Source organism: Oncorhynchus kisutch, linkage group LG16 (assembly GCF_002021735.2).
Source record: "Oncorhynchus kisutch isolate 150728-3 linkage group LG16, Okis_V2, whole genome shotgun sequence".
NCBI classification, from domain to species: Eukaryota; Metazoa; Chordata; class Actinopteri; order Salmoniformes; family Salmonidae; genus Oncorhynchus; species Oncorhynchus kisutch.
Genome location: NC_034189.2, coordinates 25454223 through 25472467, shown reverse-complemented (window position 1 = coordinate 25472467; position 18245 = coordinate 25454223). Strand labels below are relative to the sequence as shown.

The 18245-nt window shown below is 41.9% G+C and overlaps 1 protein-coding gene across 2 annotated transcripts in view; it reads right to left on the bottom strand.

Moving 5' to 3' along the window:
• tspan5a (tetraspanin 5a) overlaps window positions 1-18245 on the bottom strand; it is a 28870-nt gene that overhangs the window by 7525 nt on the left and 3100 nt on the right. For both annotated transcript variants that reach the window (XM_031792089.1, XM_031792090.1), the window contains exons 2-5: window positions 11611-11661; window positions 10350-10496; window positions 9000-9170; window positions 60-185 (exon numbers count right to left, since the gene is read on the bottom strand). In XM_031792089.1, coding sequence (XP_031647949.1) covers window positions 60-185; window positions 9000-9170; window positions 10350-10496; window positions 11611-11661 — 495 coding nt within the window. The remainder of the gene's footprint in view (window positions 1-59; window positions 186-8999; window positions 9171-10349; window positions 10497-11610; window positions 11662-18245) is intronic.

The window sequence follows — 18245 nt, the reverse complement described above, 5'->3', positions numbered from 1 at the left end:
GAACTCCATGACCCCACGTCTCTGACCAACCCTACCTAGCCCCTGTGAGACTTTCTTACCGCAGGATCCTTGGTGCAGCAGGAGAAGGGGACGCCACATTTCTCCCGACTGGGGTTGGTGTCCGTGCAGTTGAAGTAAATGTTGAGGTTCCAGTCGTCCGCTCCGAATGCGCCGCAACACTCCCACTGACAAGAAGCAGAGAAGAGAACGTCAAACAGCACATCCACGTTTCTTCCTTTTAATTGAAAATGTTTTTCACTTTAAATACCCAGGAAGTTCCACTACCTCACAACACATGCACACACTAGTGTTGCACGGGTTGACTCATAACCCACAGTCCACGAGATTATATAATAAAGTCCTGGATATTTCTCTGGATAGGAGCGTCTGATCGATGACTAAATATGTCCAAAAAATATCTAAACGCTGACTAAGTTTATGACCTCTCACATAGCCTAAATGATCCACCAAAATGTACATTGACTCAGGAACAGGAGTGGAGAAATTAGGATTTATTTATTTCAGCATCTGAGAATGAATGTGTGGTTAGGGATCATCTGTAAAGGTGTTTTTTTATTTTTTATTTATTTTACTAGGCAAGTCAGTTAAGAACAAATTCTTATTTTCAATGACGGTCTAGGAACAGTGGGTTAACTGCCTGTTCAGGGGCAGAACGACAGATTTGTACCTTGTCAGCTCCGGGATTTGAACTTTCAACCTTCCGGTTACCAGTCCAACGCTCTAACCACTAGGCTACCCTGCCGCCCATCTGTAAAGGTGGTGAGGCTATCTTTATCAGCATCATAAAAGCTGATAGTATTTCAACCATATAAAATATGCATCCAAAGCGAACTGAAATCTTATAGTGTTTAAACAGCTTTTAAAATGTGTTCAAATCAGCCAAACTGTTGTTTTTTTAGGGGGGGTTATTGCATTTTCTACCCGGTCCCTAAACATCTTTGCTGCGTGAGAGAAGCATAGCTGAAAGAGAGAACCAACTTTACCGATGTCAACTAGATTGTAGTTTTCATTCTATCAATTTATGACATTCTGGTGAGCAAGGGTTAATTTAGTCTTCTAGTGCAACAAGTAATGACAGAAGCTGCATGTATTTAATTATAGACAAGTTGCATAACAAATAGCTTACCAAAAATTTTGAAATTTTAAAGCACAAATATAGGCCTATCTAGGAAGGCCTGTCAAAAAATCTTTCTGCCATCTCTTACTGTACAGAGCATTTTCTATATTTGTGGGTTAGGGTCGGGCCTCAGGTTTTCACATATAGTCAGGCAGTTGCAGATGGGTTGTTAGCAATTGCGTGCGGATGAACAAAGAGCTGACCCACACACCATACGCACACACACACACTACTGCAGCATAGCAGTGCTATCATATATGGTGAAAACAAAGAGTCCAATGTTTAGAGGGAATGACTGTAGTGAATTCCTCTCTCATCTCACACCATCAGTGTGGGTGGTGTGTGACTGACAGAGATTGTGGAAGGCTGAAAACAGGGCACATATTTACAGCGAATCTAGGATCAGTTTTCCCTTTCAGATCCTAATCAATAAGAAGAGGGGGGGGGGGGGGGGACTGATCCTAGATCAGCACTCCTACTATATGACGCTTTGTGAATAGAGGCCCAGATGGAATACGCTGGCTACACGAACAAAGGCCTGCCACTGAATAGAGAAACTGAGACGAAGACCAATCCAGAGAGGAGATTCTACACAAGGCCCTTGTGAATTCAATAAATTTGTTGGCTAAAGCATATCAATTCATTTCTGATAACAATATAAGGAGCCCGAGTAAGGATTTTAAGACACATTATTGAGTGAAGCAAAACGAATGAATCATATATTATATCATATTTAATGTTTAATTACCGAACCACTGTATTGCATTGAAAGTAATTCAGCATAACTCATTTTAATATGGTAATAGCTTTAGCACCTCATCATTGTATGATATGATTAGCAGTCCAATAAGCGAAAGTGGTTTAACGAGTGCTGAGGTAAATTGCATTGAACACGTTCATTAGCCATCAACTGATTTGCTCATTTTAATGTTAGTCTTTATAAAGGCAACTCCATAAAATACAGTTTAAAAACAGACAATTATTTTGGGTTCATTTAGGTACTAGGTCCACATGATTTGTGTGCATTTGAGTTATTTAGCAGACGCTCTTATCCAGAGCGACTTACATCTCCGTCAGGCTACCTGCCGTCTAAAGAAGAATCATGATCACCTTTAATCGCAAAGTACATTTGCATGTACCAGGAATGTGACCTGGTGAAATGGTGTTGCCACAATAAAACAGAATACACAATAGACAGAATCTACACAATAAATGTAATATACAGACAGATACACATAATCTACACAATCAACTGAATATACAGACAGACGATACATAGAATATACACAATCGACTGAATATACAGACAGACGATACACAGAATATATACAATACATGGAATATACAGAGAGATGATACACAGTAAACTGAATATACAGACAGACAATACACAATTCATGGAATATACAGGACAGACGACACAGAATATACACAATAAACTGAATATATAGATAGCTGATACACAGAATAAACAGAATATACAGACAGAATGTTATTGAAGACATAGACAAGTATATACCCTTTACACACAGAGCAATAAAACATTTTCCAAACAAATTTAAAACAGACCTGAACAAATGTAGGGACCAACTATGATACATATGTACAACATTAGTAATCTTACACAAAACCTAAGTACAGCAATGGTACAGTAGTAACTGCAGTTTCACAGCAATATTTAATTAATTCAATTCAAGGGAGAGGCAAATACCAGTAGACACTGGGGCCCTCAAGAACCTGGGTAAGTCAGCCCCAGTGAAAATCCTCACATGACCTCTCCCACAATATCTGCTCTAAGTAGCTCATCTGTGATTCCTCCCCCATCTATCTCCAGTGTATTACAAAGGAGTTGCAGTCCTGTTTTATCCAGTAAGAGCACTGATCCACTGGCTTGTCACATCTCCAACCAGTAACAGTTCACTGTAAGCCCTTGGGCTCCATAAAGTACTCTGATCGCCTCCTGTTTCAACAGTCTGATCCACCTTTAATATCTTGAGGTGGCTTCAGTGTCCCTTGAGGGCATCTGTACTGATGTATGACATGCACAGATTGAGTTAAGTAAACATGTTGAATCTGATCACCGGTGTTGTGACTCCTAATTTTAAAATAATACTAGTGTCTATCTTTCACCGTGAAGCCCTTTATGATGAGACCTTTGTCCAAAAACACTGAGAGATGTTACAAGTACAGCCGTCTCTGGCGAATCTGGCCAAAAGAACCTGCAGATTTTCACAGCTCAGCACGAGGCTTGCCAAACTTGATGCAGTCTCCTCCACCAGAGTACCCACTACGACTGCTTCACAAAAAGGGTATTGAGCAGCCATGCCACTTGCTTAACCAAATAGATAATTCATGACCACATTGAAATGAGTGAGACTCCAGAAGAGCAGACCAAAGATGTATCACTTCATGTGGGGGACCAGAATTAATCTTTTTTTAAATTACAATTGGGAGATTACCGTGACGAGCACAGTATTTCAAATCCTCCATTCAGCAAGTCAAGCACCTTTACACACTTATGTAAGGCATGCTGCAGTATTCTTTTTTTACCTCTTTGCAATTGAGACTAAGGCTCTTAATTTGTTTACAATTGTCAAAGCAATATTATAACGGCCATGATAATTCTTTGTGGAAGCTACCAGCCTTTATACTTACATGATTTTGAATCACGTCTCCAACAAACATTTTATCATGCTGCTCATAGAGACATTTGAACAGAAATCCAATATGATAGACTAAGCGTTGACAACCATCTTTTAACCAGTTTAGTAACTGTGAATCAGCTGGCAAGGCAAGGTTTAACTCCTCCTTCGGGAAGCACCTTGTTTTTCTGTTAAACAGGCCAGAGAGAAAAGGCAAAACAGTCTCTTTTAAAGAGCTAGAAGAAAAACCTAGCTTCAGTTGGTCAGGTGTGCATAGAATCTGAGAGGGATAAGAGGTGAGCTACTACTTCCCAATAGCAATCCTTCTCTTTGGCTCTTGTCATGACTGTCCATGAGAATCCAAAATAGGTCAGATAAGGTTTGCAATGAAACTTCAATTAGACCCACTCTCACCCATAGAGGGAGAAGGAAAGAACTAGTGGGGATTAACAACTCACGCCCTGTTGTAAATCAAGGGAGAAGATTCAGGCCTGCGCTCTCAGGATTCAAAGGAATGTTCTTTGTCTCAATAGATTATTTCCCGCTGAAACTCTGACAAGTTCAAAAGCGAATAATGGAACAATATTTCTAACGTAGAACGGGGGAATATCAGAGGCAATCTATAGAGCTCTAATGTCATTTTATTTGTTATTTTATGATGTCATTAAACATGTTAAAGGAAATACTGTAACTTGGAAAGTATACACCCTACATATATGAAGTTTCCATACTATGCGTGGTGCATGTAATATGAAAAATGATGAAGGTGATTTTGTTAAGAGAGGGATGTGATTTCAGAAGCTATAAGAGATCATTGTTTTCCATTAACTTTGCACACTCAGTAGTCATCGCCCCGGAGTGAGGTTAGAGAACGTGCCTGCCGGGAACCGCCCCATTCGAGCAAAATGTATAAATGATTGCACCAGAAAAGCGTGAAGCTGCACGTTTAAAATGGTTTGAACTTTGAATCTCAACACGAGGTGGAGAAGATAAACTCACCTCCTGGACAATCACTGGTATGGCTGATTAGCTGTCCTAAGTAAAGTATCTTCAAAAGCGAAATAAGAACCATCCTGCTCCTCTGCTCAAACCATTTTGTTATGCGACTCTCATCACCCCACTGGAGAACCATCGATATGGCTGGCTAGCCTATCTTCAAGAGCGAATGGAAGAAAAATCAACTCTGTAGTTCTGTTCAGGACTACACGACAAGTCACCGGATACCGGACAACTAGGAAAAGGACAACAGTAGAAGACTTGTTGGAACCATTTTGGAAAATCAGAGCCTTACAAGGGAGCCCTGTTCACTGAGAGACCCCCGGCAAACCCAGGCCTATCACGTAAATACATTCATGATTTCTTACTCACAGTGGGCGGCATTTCTTGTGCAAAGTATATGGTTACTGCGGCAAGAGTAGTTTCTGAATGTACCAATGTTAAGTGTCCCTCTCCATCTCTTCTTTAACAAGCAGCCAGGTTGTTGTCATTCCGCTAGGGACATGTTTTCGGCATATTAAGTCTCCAGTCAATAACCGGTGCAGAGTGTGTATGTTTATCCTGTGTTCCATGTAATTAGCTAGTAAATAAATAATTAAACCAATTTGTGTAGTACTAAATCATAAGTAAGGCTGATGCAAGGAGGTTACGACTGTTCAGAATGATATGATATGAGGTTATGATTAATATGTTTATAGATGTGATGGGTAAACCTTTTAGAGTTTAATTCAGGAGATGGTAACTTAATTTAAAAATCGGGTCTTCAGATTAATGTTAAAGTCAAGTCACGACACTCTTCTTCATGACAGAGAACATACACTGACTGTACAAAACATTAGGAACCCCTGCTCTTTCCATGACAGACTGACCAGGTGAAAGCTATAATCCCTTATTGATGTCCCCTGTTAAATCCACTTCAATAAGTGTAGATGAAGGGCAGGAGAGGTTAAAGAATATTTTTTAGGCCTTGAGACAATTGAGACATGGATTGTGTATGTGTGCCATTCAGAGGGTGAATTGGCAAATGTTTTAAGTGCCTTTGAAAGGGGTATGGTAGTAGGTGCCAGGCGCACCGGTTTGAGTGCGTCAAGAACTGCAATGCTGCTGGGTTTTTCACACACAACAGTTTCTCGTGTGTATCAAGAATGATCCACCCCACAAAAGACATCCAGGTAACTTGACACAACTGTGGGAAGCATTGGAGTCAACACGGGCCAGCAGAATCCCTGTGGAAGGCTTGACACCTTGTAGAGTCCATGCACCGACAAATTGAGGCTGTTCTGAGGACAAAAGGGGGGGGACTCAATATTAGGAAGGTGTTCCTAATGTTTTGTACGCTCAGTGTATAATATTGCTGCGAATAACTCTTGGAGTATGTGGTGATCGAAGTAAACTGTTTGGCAGTGGGTTGTCTTCTTCAATAAGACCTTGTTCAAAAACAGTGATGGCACTTGGGAGATCACAGAAAACTCTTGAATCACATCTTGTTCTTTAAACAGAACTAGTTTTTTCTGTATTCCTCTTCTTGCTAAATTGCCAAGGCATTGAAGGAGGTTTCGGGCAGGAGCACCTGATTCTTTTCCAAAGCGTGATGTACTGTAGATCTGTGCCTTTCTCCAGAACGTTCTCTCAAAACAGTGGAAACAAACCAGCACATAACTGGACTGAAACATGTTGTGAACACATTTTTAATTTCCTTTCACATACATCACAGTTTATGTTTTTTGCTAGTCATTGTCAAATAAATTCTGAACGTATTCCTCAACTCCCTCCTGTGAACATCCAAAAATCTCTATATAGCATGGATCTTCAAGGAGTGTCTTCAGAATGTCTAAAGCTCCTGGTCTGCTAGCGATGAGTAGAAATGATCTGGGTAAGATGTTTTTACTCAAAAGGTCCCCAGGATTATCTTCCAGGGATCTTTTCTGGTTGAGGTCATTGCTGGAAATTGCTGCAACACAGAAAGAAACCTTCAAGTCATCAAAACCTTCCAGGCTGAAGATGATCTTCTCTGGATGGGAGTGAATGTGTCGAATAACTGGCTTCAAGTCTGGATTGCAGTTCAGTATAACATCAGCGAGACTCACATCCCGATGAATGAGATTTACCTGCTAGCACATTCAGAGAAAGACATTCAAAAACGGTCTGAAAAGAGTCGTCTGGATGCCCAATCCAACATGATTTTCTGAGTGCTTGGCCTTGTAATAGAACAGTTCTTCCCTCTTCTCCATATTGATCAGGATCAAACAGTCTCTGTATGCTGGTGTTCTGACTGTCCATGGTCCTCAGAACATTCTGCAAGGCAGCCCCGCGCAAGCTTATCTCCTGCCCTCTCTCCCACTCGTTTCTGTGTTTCTGGACCATTGAGTGCTTTGTGTATCGTTTCTCCAGAAGCAACATCTCTCAAATGTGGAAGAGATATTCTTGCACTGTAGAAATTCTCAGATTTCATCTGTTCCAGGTAATCATCCCTGACCGGTTCTGGGTTTTTCTCCATGATAAGCCAAGGATATTTCTCCTTTCGAAATCCCGTAGAAAGCCTCCTTCTGGGTTGGAGTGGACAGGGCAGAGTACAGCTCCCTCATTTGATCCTGGCTGGTTTTGGCCTTCTGGATCTTAGGGTAGACCTTTTAATGGGTCCAATTCTGTGAGACCAGGGCATCTGCTATGAGGTCTGCCTTGTGCTTTTCTACAAACTGGACGTCACTAGTGTTGGACCTTTTGATCTGGCCTTCTAAATCATCGTCTTTATGTGAGTGGTCATCCAAGAGTATATCTAGTCATAATCAGCAACAAGTACACTGCCAACAAACAAACCTTGTGTCCATAGAGAATATTGTTTCAGCTCTTACTCTAAAAGGGCATTATATGAATTTTCACAATATTATTCCAAACTCATAGTGTGGAGATGTACAGCGCCTTCAGAAAGTATTCTCACCTCTTGACTTTTCCACATTTCGTTGTGTTACAGCCTGAATTGAAAATGGATTAAATGAAGATTTTGTGTCACTGGCCTACACACAATACCCTATAATGTCAAAGTGGAATAATGTTTTTAGACATCTTTACAAATTCATAAAAAATGAAAAGCTGAAATGTCTTGAGTAAATACGTATTCAACACCTTTGTTATGGCAAGCCTAAATAAGTTCAGGAGTAAACATTTGCTTAACGAGTCATATTACAAGTTGCATGGACTCACTCTGTGTGTAATAATAACAGTGTTTAACATGATTTTTTATGACTTCCTCATCTCTGTACCTCACACATACAATTATCTGTAAGGTCCTTCAGTCGAGCAGTGAATTTCAAACACAGATTCGACAACAAAGACCAGGGAGGTTTTCCAATGCCTCGCAAAGAAGAGCATCTATTGGTAGATGGGTAAAAAAGAGCAGACATTGAATATCCCTTTGAGCATGGTGAAGTTATTAATTACACTTTGGATGGTGTATCAATACACCCAGTCTCTACGAAGATACAGGTGTCCTTCCTAACTCAGTTGCCGAAGAGGAAGGAAACCGCTCTGGGATTTCACCATGAGGCCGATGGTGACTTTAAAACAGTTATAGAGTGTAATGGCTGTGATAGAAGAAAACTGAGGATGGATCAACAACATTGTAGTTACTCCACAATACTAACCTAAATGACATAGTGTAAAGAAGGAAGCCTGTAGAGACTATTTTTTTAAATGTTCAAATTTCTCTTCCACTTTACAATACATTACAGAGTATTTTACATTACAGAGTATTTTGTGTAGATCGTTGACAAAAAAAGGACAATTACTCCCACCTTGAATACATTCTGAAGGAACTGTATATAAAACACTGGAAAAATCACATTTTTGACTGCAAACATGTTGTGCTGGGTGGTATGTACTCCACAGCAGATTTCAAATTTACCTGATTCCTGGATTGGGAGGAATATTGAAGATACTATGGGAGATTCTCATGCCATGGATAAAAATATCCATTTCACAAAAATTCTTAAGAGCGCTACACATCTGACGAGAATCGTAGGCCACACTGCCTCCCCTAGTTGCTATAGAAACATGGTATACGTTGCCAAGGCATTGGGAAATGTGAGTGGGGCAACCAGGTTCTATCGCTTTCTCACACGCCAACACACACATGCTCCTACCCCCGCATCTTACAAGACCATCTCTTCACCTTACTCAAACCAGCGCTTCTTCTCTGTAATAACTACATATTCTCATACACTTACATATTCCTGTGTGAAGTCTATGAGGTTCTGGAGGTCGATGTCATCACGGTACGCCCGGATGTTATTGTTGATGAAGAAGTTGAGCTGGTCCTTGATCCAGTCCTTAAAGACAAAGGCCAACACTCCAGCCGTCAGCTCCAGGAAGAAGATGATCCCCAGGAATACAGAGAACTGGAACACAGGAACAGGGGGATAAAGAGAGTCATAAAGAGAGGGATAAAAAGAGTGGGAAAGAGAGGGATAAAAAGAGTGGGAAAGAGAGGGATAAAGAGAGGGGGAAAGAGGGATAACGAGAGGGGAAAAGAGAGGGATAAAGAGAGGGATAACGAGAGGGTGAAAGAGGGATAACGAGAGGGGGAAAGAGAGGGATAAAGAGAGGGGGAAAGAGAGGGAGAAAAAGAGGGGGAAAGAGAGGGATAAAGAGAGGGGGAAAGAGGGATAATGAGAGGGGAAAAGAGAGGGATAACGAGAGGGGGAAAGAGAGGGATAAAGAGAGGGGGAAAGAGGGATAACGAGAGGGGGAAAGAGAGGGATAAAGAGAGGGGGAAAGAGAGGGATAAAAAGAGTTGGAAAGAGAGGGATAAAGAGAGGGGGAAAGAGGGATAATGAGAGGGGAAAAGAGAGGGATAACGAGAGGGGGAAAGAGGGATAACGAGAGGGGGAAAGAGAGGGATAAAGAGAGGGAGAAAAAGAGTGGGAAAGAGAGGGATAAAGAGAGGGGGAAAGAGGGATAATGAGAGGGGAAAAGAGAGGGATAAAGAGAGGGTGAAAGAGGGATAACGAGAGGGGGAAAGAGAGGGATAAAAAGAGGGGGAAAGAGAGGGATAAAAAGAGTGGGAAAGAGAGGGATAAAGATAGGGATAACGAGAGGGTGAAAGAGAGGGATAAAGAGAGGGATAAAGAGAGGGTGAAAGAGAGGGTGAAAGAGAGGGATAAAGAGAGGGATAAAGAGAGGTAAAGAGAGGGATAAAGGGTAACAAGCATACACAAAGCTAAGATTTAGCACGGAAGATTTGGTCCTGTGTTTCTCATTCCATTCCTGGGGAATCAACCTCCAGGCAGTGCACATATTTGTTTTAGCCCAGCACTAACACACCTGACAGAAGTGTTCTGTAATAACTGATGTGTGAGACGGGACATGGTTTCCCAGCCCCGGAAAAAGGCTACACATCATGGACTAAACATGTGGGACATAGCCGCGGGAAGTACAGGCGCTAAGTCTGTTGCTATAGTTCAAGAGGGAGCCAATCATCTATATAACATATACATAAATGATGTATATACACACACACACATAGAAATGTGTATGTCTATGGGAGCCAACTGGGAGCGAGAGAGTTGTGGACGTACAAACTTGAGCAGTAAGGTGTTTTCCCTCAGCGCTCCGATGCAGCCGGCGAAGCCCAGGATAAACATGACCCCTCCCGTCACCAGGAAGAGCCAGACAGGGTCAAAGCCCCCCAGGTCTGTGATGGACGAGATGTTGGAGAGAACACCCTGGAGAGAAACAAACAAACAAACAAATGAAAGAGAGAGAGAGAGAGAGAGAGAGAGAGAGAGAGAGAGAGAGAGAGAGAGAGAGAGAGAGAGAGAGAGAGAGAGAGAGAGAGAGAGAGAGAGAGAGAAAAAAAATGTTGGTTAAAAAGGAAGCTATAAAACCATGTGAGGGAATAGAATGCATAAAAGGCAAGTTGAATAGGACATGTAAGGGGTCAAGTGTTAAAAAAACTCAGAGACTTCTAATTTAGAGTTCCTCTATTCCACTACGACCCAAACTTGTGTAAGGAATTCATAAAAAGTCCTTGGTCAAACAGAGGTTCTGTTTTGGCCTGGGATACCTCAGTACCAGGCACCACTATCATTCTATGGTTAACTCCCTATTATACATATGTCAAGCTGTCAGCCTTGGCATTTTCTCCCAGCTCCTCCCTAGTAGATTTTTTGTATTTTTTTTCTATTTAAGAACAAATTCTTATTTACAATGATGGCCTACCAGGGAACAGTGGGTTAACTGCCTTGTTCAGGCGCAGAACAACATATTTTTACCTTGTCAGCTCGGGGATTTGATCCGACAACCTTTTGGTTACTGGCCTAATGCTCTAACCACTAGGCTACCTACCACCCCAGATTCAATCATTCTAATAAAAACAACTATGTTTGTATTTAACCAAAACAACTCATGCACTTCCTCCTTACTGGTGTTGTGCTTCTTTACTGGTTAGAACCAAGACCCAAGATAGACAAACTATAGAAAACACAACAAGCACATAAGTAAGACAAAATGGCTCCTGTATGTCAGAGCAAGGCAAAAGGGTAGACAGTGCCCTTATGGGTGCTTCTGGTGTTGTTTCCATAATCTATTTTCACAAATTACTCCAAATACTCCCAAGTTTGAGAACTTGGGCTGTCTTATATCAAAGATAATGCTTGGAAGCCTGGTGCTGGTCAGCAGGTGGCTTCCTTCTCTTCCAGACACAAGGGAGGTAAATGACAAAGGGTGGGAAAAGACTGATTGTATATTGCACTTAAGTGAACATTTCTTTGTTAAATAAGACCTTATTTGATGTTCTTACTGGGTCCTTATGTTACCCAGTCTCCTTATGTTACTCACCTTCTCATTCCATGCCCATAGTCCGATTCCAAGGAAGGCCACACCCAGCAACTGAAAGACGACAGAAAGACAATATGTCACATTAATCACCTGCATCATATACTGTCACAAATCTCAGAGACAAAAAAAGAGGGTGAAACCTCTCCTTCCTGCACTCAAGTTCACCTTTGTCGAAATGTATTATCTTTCAATTTCACCCTTGACACTTAAAAAGGTTTCCTCCACATCATGGGTGTCAGCGATGCTCATCAGTTACATAAACACACAACTCACATTACTTCACTTTCCACTACTAAATTGCATGTTTGGACATCTTCACTTGCATATTCTAAACAGGAGTTAAGGATTAAAAAAAGACAGAATGTACAATTCTCCCAAGGAATTCCTCACTCAACTGAAAACATATGCCCAGTCAGAATATTAGCGATTTGATTTCTGGGACAATTTTGTGAAACCCTTATTCTGAAAAGCCAGGTTTGACCAATGAAATAGATTGACCATGGACGTTTGACAGAACTAACTAACTAACTTGATAACATCTTAAACTGCTATCTCAGTTGAAAGGGAGAGACAAGTCTGGAGGTGCCTCCCTCCCTGTCTGACCGTCTGTCCGTATGTTTGTCTATTCTGTTTCTCTGCCTGCCTGTCCGTACATCCGTCTGTCTGTCTGAGAGGAAGCTGTGGGGTGGGGCCAGGCGTCTGGAATGTGTCTGAATGCAGCGGACCATTTCCAAATGACAACAACAGGAAGTGAACGAGACAGGCCCAAGCTGTCCAACCTTCCAGCTCGGATTGAACAGGCCCTATCAGCCAGCGCTGTGCAACTTTGCTATATGTCACGGAATGATATGAACAAACGGCTGCATTTATACGCCAGCTACAGGGGACATTGGGACACTGGCAGAGTGGCCATTGCACCCCATCTGGCTGCAGTCTGGCATCGTTTGCATACTATTACTCTATCCTGAACAACACTGTTCTCCTGTTAGTGTACCAGGGCCACTTCATGTGGTTGTAATACAGAGCTGTTGGCTAAGGGCTGGTCTGAGATCTGAGGCCTAGGGGCAAGTATAAAGAGGGTGCCACAACCAACAGAGACGTGTGACTAGAGCTATAAAGAAGAGCAGCACACCCCTAAACGTCGATCAGACATCGTTCGATGATCAATGATACAAGTTCATTGTCACTCTGGAGAAGAATGACTGCAAGGTCATAACATGTAGGCTGATGGCGCAGTTTGGTCAGAGCTCTGCATATTTACTGTATGTGAGAGGAAGGGCCAGAAGGAGCCGTCCTGTGTGTTCTGATGGCTGGGATACCCAAACGGCTTGGATCAATAGGCTACACTAACATGAGAGACAAGAGCCAAGCCTCGACAGCTGGGTGATGGACATAGTCAATGCACTCATACACCCACACTCATGCACACCCATACACACACACACACACACACACACACACACACACACACGCAAATCACAAATGGAGTGATACACGTGCATGCATACACACAGTAATGTGTAAAAACCCAGAAAACCCAGCTGTGGCTAAAACAACATGTCAGAAGGATGGATAGTCCCGGTTAAAGCAACCCTCCTCCATCTTGGTTTCTGCCTACAGTGAGGCCCTAATGGTTGTTTGTCAACCGAGGGGTGGGTGTTGGCAAATGTAACGGCTCTGAGCTGTTTGAATTCTACCTAAAGACAATGAGGGTGGTTTTGGGTAGCCCAGATCTGTTTGTGCTCCTGCCAACACTATTGCTGTCAGTCAAGCCAAACAGGACCATGAGTGACAGGGAGCTGGCATGATAGCACAAACAAACTGGCTAGGTTTTGGGGGGGGGGGGGCGATTATATCAATATCCTGAAAAAAATGCTTGGTGATTCTTAGAACAGCCTAACTACTAAGTTCCTTCCCCTTGACAAAAATGCATCTGTTGTCGTGACAACAGAGAGCACTTCGACTTGTCATTCATCTCAGCAAGGCTCACGGTCACATACCATGTCTTCAGAAAGTACTCCACATTTTCTCATGTTACAGCCTGAATTCAAATGGGTTAGATAGATTTTTGTCTCACCCATCTACACACAACACCCCATAATGACAAAGTTAAAACATGTTATTGAAAATAAAATACAGAAATATCTTATTTACATAAGTATTCACACCTGTGAGTCAATACTTTGTAGAAGCATCTTTGGCGGTGATTACAGCTGTGAGTCTTTCTGGGTAAGTTTCTAAGAGCTTTCTACGCCTGGATTGTGCAACATTTGCCCACTATTATTTTCAAAATTCATTGCTAGACAACCATTTTCAGGTCTTGCCATAGGTTTTCAAGTAGATTTAAGTCCGAACTGTAACTCCTGAACATTCACTGTCTTCTTGGTAAGCAATTCAAGTGTAGATTTGGACTTTGGAAAGGTGAATTTATCTCTCAGTGTCTGCTGAAAGCAGACAACAAGGTTTTCCCTTAGGATTTTGCCTGTGCTTAGCTCCATTCAGTTTATTTTTTATCCAGAAAAACTCCCCGGTCCTAAACGATTACAAGCATAAACATAACATGATGCAGCTACCACTATGCTTGAAAATATGGAGAGTGGTACTCAGTAATGTGTTGTAATGGATTTGCCCCAAACATTTTGTATTCAGGACAAAAAGTGAATGGCTTTGCCACATTATTTTGCAGTATTACTTTAGTGCCTTGTTGCAAACAGAATGTATGTTTTGGAATGTTTGCATTCTGTACAGACTTTATTCTTTGCCCTCGGTCAAATAGGTTAGCATTGCGCAATAACTGCAATGTTGTTGATCCAGCCACAGTTTTCCCTTAGCACAGCCATTCAACTCTGTAACTATTTTAAAGTCCCCATTGGTCCAATGGTGAAATCTTTGAGCGGATTCCTTCCTCTCCAGCACTTTTATTGGCTACCAGTTCAGCGACAATGGAGTCAAATGTGAGAAAGTAAACTGTATTACCATACAGGGATATTGTCATACAGTGTGTGAACCAGAATTGGGATGAGAATAATAGTGTCAGGCTAAATCTCAGGTTGTTAAATGCTGTGTCAGAGGCTATTTATGGCCGTCACACACTGTGGGTCATGTAGCCTAGATATGGCTGGTTCACTGTGCGTTTTGAAGCACAATCTGCATATTTAGGGAAAAGAGAAAATGTGTCTGGTCCTCTGGGGCCCGTTTCGAATGTGTCCTCGTCGAAGGAAGAGCCATGATGAATAAAGTCACCCTAAATAAAATGACCCTTGGGAGTAGGGTTGAACTGCATACATGTCAGGTTAGGGTTGGTTTTCTGTAAATCGTTGAAAGATCGATTATTGGTTACTTAGTACACAAACCTATTTGCTATTTGTTTATGAACAGTATCACTATAATAAATGATCCCTTCAGCCATTGAAAGCAAGACGGCTGAAACGTTTGTAGGAAAATGCAAACTGTACCTACGCCACTTCTTTAATTCCCCGAGATTACACTGAATATCAAAATGGCTGGCAAGACCTGGTAGCTTTCCAAAAACCAAATAAACATTCAAATGTAGGTAACTCGACCCCAAAGTAGGTCACTATGTAGGAACTATGGTGCCATTTGGGATGCAGAATACATTAGGTAACATACACAGATTCACACTCCTCAGTTAGACTGAGTGTATCACTTCAGAGATGATTCACAACGAGGCTAATCCATATACTTAAACAAATCAAATTGTATTCGTCACATGCGCCAAATACAACAAGTGTAGACTTTACAGGGAAATTCTTACTTACGAGCCCTTTCCCAAAGATGCAGTTTACAAGTAGGAATATTAACAAATAGATCAAAAGAAAATAGTAATACAACAAAATAACAATAACGAGGCTATATACAAGGAGTACCACCTGTACTGAGTCAGTGTACTGGGGTATGAGGTAGTTGGAGTGACTGACTGAGGTTATATGTACATGTAGGTTTGGTTACATGATTGATTGAAGTACATGTAGGTAGGGGGTGAAAACAGAAAGTCTGGGTAGCTGTTTAATTAACTGTTCAGCAGTCATGGCTTTGGGGTAGAAGTTGTGGGGTTGTTCTGGAGCCTTTTAGTCCCAGACTGCTCCCGCTTGCCGTGTGGTAACAGGCTGACTTGGGTGGCCGGAGCCTTGGACAAGGAGCTCGGCCCCAGTGACGTGCTGGGCCGTACGCACTACCCTCTGTAGCGCCGTGCGGTTGAATGCCGAGCAGTTTCCGTACCAGGCGGTGATGCAGCCAGTCAAGATGCTCTCGATGGTGCAGCTGTAGAACTTTTTGAGGATACGAGGGCCCATGACAAATCTTTCAAATCAACACAGTCAGATATGGGAGAAGAGCTGACTAAAAATGTAATATCTCCACGGGCCAGAGGACAATCTGAACTCTAAACTCACAACTGTAGTGATAGGGTAAAGAGAGTCAGAGGATTCTCATTGTGTAATAAAGCTGTAGTCATAATTCACACTCACTCCTCTTTGGCACATTTGACGTAACGTGACAATGACAAATCACAACGCAAACCCTTTGATTTCCATGGTCTTTGTTTTGTAAAGACTCCAGTTGTGTAATATGTGATCTCGAACTTCACCAGACACTGTGAGGTACTCCAGACGATGGTCCCAGATGGACCCCCAGAGAGAAAACTATTACAAAAATACCACAAGCAATGTTTCTCCTGGCTGCCATTCTGTTGCTGTAGCTGTGTCCAAAGCCTTTATTTATCCACCAGACTTTAATTCATTACAGCCCGATGAGAACTCGTTGTAATGTTGATACAATGTTGATACAAATGTGCGAAAGCCTGCAAATATTACATTCCAATGTCAGCTAAAATGACAATTCTTTGGGTTATTAATGATAGTTTTAAAATGTGGATGATAGTGATTTCAGTGAGTCAGACCTATTGTTGGCCATGGCATGGATGTGTGGCTTCAATGACAAACAGAAAGCTTGGATTTAATAGAATACGCAGTGACAGAAAGTTTAACACTGATACTGCACTCATGATCCCATTGGAAATTCGGCAATAAATTATTGACGCAACCTCTCTTCAGTGGCACCAGCTCCATTTATAAATCTGATATCATGAGCACTTCTGTATTACACAACGCAATACCCTCCAAAGACATTTAAGATAGAATTGTGTAGTTTATCAAAGCCCTCTCACATGGATCTTGGATATATAGATATAATGTCACATGTTGACGACAACGGGCAACCGTAAAGGACTTCTCACATGCAAACCATCTCTATGGTCCTAGCTTGCTTTATCTCAGAATCAGAGACGTTACTGGCATTAGGCATTACCCAGAAATTCCTTAACTCTTCACCAGCATTCCCATTAATCTCAACATCTGTACCAGCTTTACCACAAATGGATTATCAAAAGTACATTATAGTACAGAATGCATAGCCATGCCAGCGACATGGCTAGAACCATTGCAGGTATAGGTTCTCTATCATGGCAGGTGAAATCAGGCTCTTGCAGCCGCATCACTTAAGACCACAATAATGCTCAAACCATTAGCAGACCACTGGCTCTCGCGACCATGGACATGGTCAATGGCACTGAAAGCAGACAATGCCGAATGGGACGGACTTTAGGAGGAAGGTCAGAGGGAGGGGTTGAGGGGAACAAAGGCGATGGAGGGCGTTGAATGGGATTACATTAGCATTGAATTAACCAGGCGACCATTTCTGCCAAACTCCTGCGAGCCAGCATAAGACCTTAGAGAGTCACATGACCTGTACGTAATCCTAATGGGAAAAGCTCTCCTTGGTCAGCTATTCCCAGTCCAAAAACCTTACATAGGCAACAGAAGAAGAAAAGCATCATGGGAAGACTTTGCCTTTTTTTGAATCTTCAAGGAAAGACATTGAAGAGTCAAATGTGTTTTTCAGAGACAGGCTTATTATGTAAAAATGTCCTTGCTATGGTCTTTGTCCCTCTGGACATGACCCTTAAACTCTGGCTCATGCATTTCTCTAACAGGGCAGTTGAAACTAAAGGGGAATAAGAAACACAGACGTGAGTCCAAAACATATTTTCCCAACAATAGTGAGGTTTTATTTAGTAAATGAACCTATTTTTCCAACTACTTGGTACCATATAATGAGCTCTCCCTGTCTGAGATGAAGTCACTGAAATAATGATGGGATCTTTAGAAGCTATCCTCCTTTTTCAGTGTTGTCAGTCCAATCAATGGTATACTGTAGGTTCGCAGTAGATCTGAGACAATTCACTAATAGGCCTAGTCACAATTAGATTAGGTGTGGAGGCTAAGTGTTAGGTAAACAATAAGCTGTCTTGGAATGGACATTCATTAGGCCAGGCCTACTTTTCACAAGGAAACACTGAGTGGGAATTGAGTAGACATAACCCACTACGCATGGATCGAGGCCAACGTCTTTTACAAGTCTTTTTTTGGACCTGTCCGGACCAACTTTTTTTTTACTCTTCTTTGGTGCGATCTGGACCGGCCTTGATTTCAACGTCCATGGACATAGATTTGTCGGGAAAAGATTGTGCTGTGCTCTACTGTACTGCGCTTTTGCTGTCCAAACTTGTGAAACATACAGTTGAAGTCAGAAGTTTACATACACTTAGGTTGGAGTCA